At 44.2% G+C, this 7,500-nt stretch overlaps 1 protein-coding gene across 1 annotated transcript in view; it reads left to right on the top strand.

Annotated features, from left to right (window-relative positions):
* Positions 1-6,629, top strand: part of LOC142376399 (protein sidekick-1-like) — a gene marked incomplete at both ends in the record, with an annotated part of 20,243 nt that extends 13,614 nt beyond the window's left edge. Inside the window, 3 exons of the mRNA XM_075459936.1 lie at positions 2,614-2,805; positions 5,560-5,681; positions 6,517-6,629. Coding sequence (XP_075316051.1) covers positions 2,614-2,805; positions 5,560-5,681; positions 6,517-6,629 — 427 coding nt within the window. The remainder of the gene's footprint in view (positions 1-2,613; positions 2,806-5,559; positions 5,682-6,516) is intronic.
* Between the last annotated feature and the right edge of the window lie 871 nt (positions 6,630-7,500).

Raw genomic sequence — 7,500 nt, 5'->3', positions numbered from 1 at the left:
TCCTTTCCATCACGACGAGACCAGCTTTGATTTAGTTTTAGTGGCCAATGCACACCATGATTAGAGACAACGTCAGCATCATTTCTAATTAAAACGTATTGTTCTCGGGTGGACAAGTGCAATCTGAAAATGACTAATTAAAGTGGAGCTGTAACGGCGTCCCTTTAAAGCGTTCCACACGGTCTCTGCTTGGTCTTCTGACTTCCACAGACACCCCTCTGTCTCTGACATCATGTTTGTGTACAAGTGATTCATCAGCAGCTAATCCCTTCCCTCTGCAGTGTGTCTTCTCGCATTATCTCAAACATGCCCTCACCCCACACCAACAACACCCTGGGTGCTGCCGGTGTGGCGCAGCGCAGCGCACATGGCCCCCCCCCAGCTTCAGTGATGCTGCTGTGAATTAAGCAATTACTCTTTGCTGCATGTTTGAGTCTTCATGTTCTGGCATCATGTCCAACATCCATCAGGCGCCACAATCTGAAAGCACGAGCCAGAGGTGGCCGAACACACTCAGAGGAGTGGAAACATGGGTGTTCAGTCAAGGTCACCTTGCACATTTACTCCTTTCTCCTCAACCTGCTTTACATCCAGCACCTGGCGAGCATGGAGACTGATGAGGGATCATTGGCTCTCCTCAGGGCTTTATTCACAAGTGGCTCCGCTCACGCATACATTGGAGGCTGGTGGAGTGTGATGCATGACTGCCGAGATGCAAAGGGACACACGGGGGTTTTGATTCTGGTTACCCCTCCCACACTCCTGCCCCTGTTTGGCTCCGCACCTCTCATTATACGTGGGGGTGCTCGTGTGTCTGTGTGTCTTTACACCGGCTGCCTGTCCATCAGAGGATAGACTTTAAAGTTCTGATGCTGCTCTATAAAGCTCTGAATGGTCCAGGACCAGAACACATCAGTGACCTCCTGACCCAGTATGAACCTCCCAGACCCCTCAGCTCATCTGGATCCGGTCTTCTATCAGTTCCCAGAGTCAGAACCAGACATGGAGGAGCTGCATTCAGCTTCTATGCTCCACATGTCTGGAACAAACTCCCAGAAAGCCTCAGATCAGCTGAAACACTCAGTGTGTTTAAGTCCAGGCTGAAGACACACCTGTTTTCAGCTGCGTTTCAAATCAAATCAAATCAAATTTATTTGTAGCACATTTCTTGTACAAACAATTCAAAGTGCTTTACATAAAATAAAAGCATTGCAGCAGGGAGTGGAAGAAGCATTAAAAAAATATATATATATATATATATAAACAAAAAATTAAATAAATAAAATATAATAAAAAATTAAATAAAAATACATAAAAGAATATAAAGAGAAACAAATAAAATCATTTAAATTAATTTAAAAACAAGCAACAGTCCAGATAAGTAAAAAGATTTCATGCATTTAATGCATACATTGGAATAAAGCTCCAAATCTGAAGCTTGAGTTTCAAAACTTAATCACATTTTAACTCCTGATTTTATCTGATTTTATCTATTGTTCTTATTTCTTTCTTTTTTGTTTAAAATTTAAATCATGCTTTTTATTTCTACTGTTTTAATGCATCTGTAAAGCACTTTGAATCACCTTGTAGTTGGATTCTGCTGTACAGATAAACCGGCCTTGCCTGTGATTGCTCATGTCTGCACCTTTGATGACCCTCTGCTCCTTCTCTTCCGCTCCTTCTCATGCTCCTTTCTCCTTCTCTCCCTTCTCCCCTTCTCTTCTCTTCGCCTTCTCTTCTCCTTCTCTTCTCCTTCTCCTTCTCCTTCTCCTTCTCCTTCTCCTCCCTGCTCCTCTCTCCTTCTCCTTCTCTTCTCCTTCTCCTGCCCTCGCCTCCCTCCTCCTCCGCCTTCTCCTCTCCTGCTCCTTCTCCTTCTTCCTGCTCCTTCTCCTGCTCCCTGCGCCTTCTCCTGCTCCATTCGTCCTTCCTTCTCCTTCTCCTTGCTCCTTCTCCTTCTCCTCTCCTCTGCCTCCTCCACCCTCCTCCTCCTCTCCTTCTGCCTGCTCCCTCTCCTTCTCCTTCTCCTTCTCCTGCTCCTTCTCCTTCTCCTTCTTCTCCTGCTCCTTCTCCTCCTCCTCCTCCTTCTCCTTCTCCTTCTCCTTCTCCTTCTCCTTCTCCTGCTCCTTCTCCTTCTCCTTCTCCTTCTCTTTCTCTTTCTCTTTCTCCTTCTCCTTCTCCTTCTCCTGCTCCTGCTCCTTCTTCTCCTTCTCCTTCTCCTTCTCCTTCTCCTTCTCCTGCTCCTCCTCCTCCTTCTCCTTCTCCTTCTCCTTCTCCTTCTTCTCCTGCTCCTTCTCCTTCTCCTGCTCCTTCTCCTTCTCCTGCTCCTTCTCCTCCTTCTCCTTCTCCTTCTCCTTCTCCTTCTTCTCCTGCTCCTTCTCCTTCTCCTCCTCCTTCTCCTTCTCCTTCTCCTCCTCCTTCTCCTTCTCCTGCTCCTTCTCCTTCTCCTGCTCCTTCTCCTCCTTCTCCTGCTCCTTCTCCTGCTCCTTCTCCTGCTCCTTCTCCTTCACCTTCTCCTGCTCCTTCTCCTTCTCCTTCTCCTTCTCCTGCTCCTTCTCCTGCTCCTTCTCCTGCTCCTTCTCCTCCTTCTCCTGCTCCTTCTCCTTCGCCCTGCAGGCTACATGCTTTGGTGGGAAGCGCCACGCACAGAGCTGAGCCGTGAGGAGCGATCCCTGTCCAACTCCACGCTGCAGTACCAGCTGACGGGCCTCACCTCCACCACCGCGTACACCCTGCAGGTGGTGGCGCTCACGGCTGCGGGCGGGGGCGTGGTCACATCCTCCACCATGTCCACCGGAGTTCCCCCAGGTACTGCAAACACATACAGTGGATGCTGAAAACTAGTGTGGATACACCCGTGCAGCAGAGTAAATATGAGTGATGAGCTCTCAGCGTGCCATTGTCTTTCCTCAGGCTGATAAGTGGCTGTTACTGTGCATCCATGAATCATCACCCACACCGCCGACATACTCAGTCACACACACAAGAGTTATTCATTTACAGAAACTCACAGAGCACTCATCAAAGCAGACAAAAAAATGCTTTTGTCTGCTTGATGAGTTCATGTGATTGGACAAAAGCCAAGTTGCCGTCATTATTAGTGCTGATTAACTACAAATAGCAGCACGGAAAGGATGAAGCGATAGATAAAAGGGGGACATGAGACGGTGAAAGAACAGGACTAAAGGAGGGAGAGGAGATTGAGCAGCATAATGATGGAGGAACAGAAACTGCAAGAGAATGCAATCTCCAAAGAACAGAAGAGCCAATTCTCTCAGAAATGGACAGAGTCGAAGTGTTTGAGAATGGGAAGAAAAACTGGGCTCATACAAGCAGGATTTTTGTCCTAACATTTTCTGATGACTAATTTATGAGTAAAAGCAGAAAAAGTGAAAGCAAGATGGATACAGACAGTTCTTAGATTCAGAGGTTATTCATTAATTCATGAAAGCAAAAGACTGAGAGAAAGACGAAGGACTGAAGATTAGGAAAAAGAACTGAAGAGTGAACAGAGAGAAAGCAGGAGAGAGCCACTAAACATAGATTCTTCTTCGCTTTATTTATTCATGAATTCATGGAGTTGAGGGAATTTAGTCATTCATCTAAGCAAGGCAGCGGATATCAACATTTCCACATTATAACCTTTACAAGTTTGCTGCTTACATTTGCAGAGCAGTGGTGACAGTTAGCTGCAGATACACATGTAGATCGCTGCGTGCAGGCTCGATAACATAAGATCCTCATTCTTTTACACAATCTTTTACTAAATTGGACTAAATCCGTCTGGCTTGACTTGGTGTGCTGATGTGTAACAACACGTATCATTTGGTTTAACAAATAGGCTTAACAGACATGGGTTTTATCATGTGCAGCGAACGTGGCACTCATAATTATGCAGCAGAATTGATTGGATTACAGCGAGTCTCAGAACACTTACATCATCCAGAGACACCCAACATTCGCCAAACGGCAGAGAAAAGTGTTTGAAAAGTGGGTCTGCTGTGCTCAGCCTTGTTGTGTTTGAGTTAGAGGGGGGGGGGGTAGAGCAAAGTAGATTGTTTTGATTGTGGAACATGTTGGTTTCATCAACAGAAACAAGCTGCTACACATTAGATTTGTTAGCACATGATTTTAGAAAGCTGTTGCCAGACAAATGCCAGTTCAATTCAGCAGCTGTCAATGAAAACGTCTGCTCGCAAATGTGTGCTGCGTTTGACAGGTTGAGCTGTAAAAACCTTAGAAAAAGGAACATTTACTTTAGGCTGAAGTGAACGTGCAAGCCGTGTTATTATTCCTCCTTTTCTCTGAGGGTAAAAAAACAAAAAAAACGATAATTGCCCTCTGGTGACACCGGTTCACCTTAGCTCTCAGTTGGAATGACACAGAAGCAGCTATTCAAAATTTAATCTGTGCAAAGAAAAACCTGTGTTGACTCAGTGCTGCTCCACTCAGAGAAACATTTATACAAAATCAGTTGCTTTCCAATGACTTTCTTCTCCAGTTTCTCCATGAGAGGTGTTGTCTCATCATCTCTTCTCACTAAGACAGCTTTTATTAATTGGTTTTCATGCATTTTTAGTCTTTTTTTTTTTTTTTTTTTTTTTTAGAAAAACTGTAGCTGGAAATGGTTTGGACCTAAAACTCGTCAGCTCTGTGTAGTTGCTGTGTCCGGGATTCGGTCTGAGGTCATCGGTTGAGGTCATCGTTTTCAAGTCAAAGTCTTCCTGTTTTTTTAGCTTTTTATCCCTCTTCGGCGTAGTCGGAGGCTGCCATAGTCGATCAGCTTAACCGCCCGCTTCCTGTGTCTCATTATTGCCATGGTGATGGAACAAAGTCAGAGTGAGGATGGGTCAAATGTAATTTCACTACTTTGCTGCCTATTCAGACATTTTTAGGCTTTAAATGGAATATAGTGGACAATGCGTTTAATTCACACCGCTCCCGCTGCTGCTCAGATTAATCGTTCTCCATATTGTATCGTCCGCCTTTGGAAAAAATAAATGAATTATTCTGTCAGAGAAAAATACAGCAGCAAGTGCCCAAGCTTTTTGTTCAAATGAGATTTTCATGTATTCATTTTTTTATGGCCAAGATGGACATTTTTTTTCCTGGTTCACTTCTTCTTTAAGCCTCTTTTGTACGTAAGTCATTATTGGCAACACTGTTTTATTGCTTTGCTATCTGAGATAATCCATGTTGCACTTCTGACGACGGATTTTTCTCCCCCCCCCGCGTAAAAAAAAGTCTCTGGAGTAAGTTTTCTTTCTTTGCTGGAACAATTTGTCACGTTGCGGCGTCGCCGTCCCTTTCTTCTTGAACATGAAAGTGAGCTCTGTGAACAAAAGTGTTTTGCATGCGGTTGCAGCAGCAAGTTTTTCCATCTCAAAAAGTTTGAAAGTATTAAAATTTCAGACTTCTCATTTTGTAAATCACATTATTAGGAGTGCAGTACACTGACCTGTATGAGTTCATGAGCCTCTGTGGTGAAAAGTAACCTACGGGCACAAGCTGGATAAACGTTCTCTGCAGCTTCGTGTAAAGCACTTTTCTTTCTATCTGTAGAACTTCCTGGAGCTCCTTCTAACTTGGTCATCTCCAACATAAGCCCTCGGACGGCAACGCTGAGGTTCCGCCCTGGTCCCGATGGAAAGACGGCCATATCGAGATGGACGGTCGAAGGACAGGTGAATGTGTCATTACATTACATTACATTACATTACATTACGGTCATTCTGCAGACGCTTTCATCCAAAGCGACTTACAATAAGATAGATAGATAGATAGATAGATAGATAGATAGATAGATACTTTATTCATCCCAATTTGGGAAATTATTGTGTTGCAACAGCGTACAGAAAAACAAGCAAATAGAATAAAAATAGAGAGTAACAAATCTACAGTATAGAATAAACATCAGAGAAATAAATATTAGCTATAAACAAATCTACAGTATGAAGAGTAGGGTAAATAATAGTAATAATAATAAACATCACTAAACTAAATAAATAAAAACAGATTTCAGACTGAATCAATAAGAAATATAGGGTATATGGATCATTTACATTATATTGTACTATGATGATATTTGTGCAAATGTTATTAGTGCAAAATGAGCAGTTGTGCAAATTGTCATTGTTATTGTTTTTAGGAGAGACTTCAAGCCTATTGAGCTTGAAGTTCTCTAATCAGTGTGTTCCACATCGGGAGGCAAAAGAACTTCAGGTCACAAGAAATCATAAGTGCATTTCCTTCCAAAACCAAACGACCAAGAGCAGAACTAGTGCGGTAAGTTAGGTACCGAGACAAATGGGAAGACAGTTTAGGAAACCAATAAGTGCGTAAGGAGCTGGGAGGAAACAGGTGATGTCCTCAGAGGACGGATCTGGGTGGTGTTTCCTGCAGAGATGGTTTGCAGCCTGCGGCCAAAGATGGGCAGCAACTCGGTGTCGCATGTGCACGTCTGCGGGCAGCGTCTGTGGTGAAACTGAACCGTTTGGCAACGTGCTCTCTCTTTCACAGGTGGTGAAGCAGGATGGAAAGGAGGAGGCATGGAGAGTCGTCTACCAGAAAGACAACCAGCCGGATGCAGACACACTGGAGATCCCCAACCTCACTCCGTTCACTCAGTACAGGTGAGCAGAAAACACGCTCAGACCACACAAGAACACACATTTAAGCACGAGCACAAGCATACACATATATTTATGTATATATACGTGTATATATATATATATATATATATATATATATATATATATATAGAGATACACACCCCAACTTGCACACATCTCACTCTCCAGCAGTTTCTGCTGTATTGCAAGGCTCAGGTGAAGTTCGATAAATCACACAGATGCACAGAGAGACAGTTCCATCTGAGACTTTTCTGTTTGTCAGCACCTTCACAGCTGCAGCATGCAGATCCTTATTACCCTCCTGCAACTAGCTAAAGGGAAAGAGGGAGGAGAGGGGAGGAGAGGGGAGGAGAAAGTTGATGAGAAAGCTGGAAGGGCAGCATTAGGAGGAGAGGAGAGGAGGGATAAGAGACAAGGAGAACAGGAAATAGATGAAAAGAGAGGAGTGTCTGTAATCTCTTCTCAAGAGCTGTGAGGTTTCATTTTCTGATGTATCGGCGGCTCTTCCTCTTCTCCCTGTCCCTCTCCTTCTGTATCTCTCTGTCTGTCGATCCTCTGTGTTTATCCGTCTGTCGGTCTGTGTCTGCTTCCCGCTGCCAGTGAATCTGCCTTCTTCTGTAGTGGGATTGCGGCGTGTACACACACATCACACGCTCGTAGGGATTATGTTGTCACAGGCAACACCACTGGGACGCTAGATGAAGTGATTCACTCGTCTGTATTTCTTATCCCCTTCTTTAAGTCCCTCTTTACACCCTGCTCTCTATCTCCCAACACGGGGACAACAGCTCGTAGATGGAGTCACTTACATCCACCCTCACAGATCTCTCTCAAACACACGGAAGCATGAGTGCATTTAGAAGTAACAAAC

This window comes from Odontesthes bonariensis, unplaced genomic scaffold (assembly GCF_027942865.1).
Source record: "Odontesthes bonariensis isolate fOdoBon6 unplaced genomic scaffold, fOdoBon6.hap1 scaffold_281, whole genome shotgun sequence".
In the NCBI taxonomy this organism is placed as follows: domain Eukaryota; kingdom Metazoa; phylum Chordata; class Actinopteri; order Atheriniformes; family Atherinopsidae; genus Odontesthes; species Odontesthes bonariensis.
This window is presented reverse-complemented; position numbering and strand designations above follow the sequence as displayed.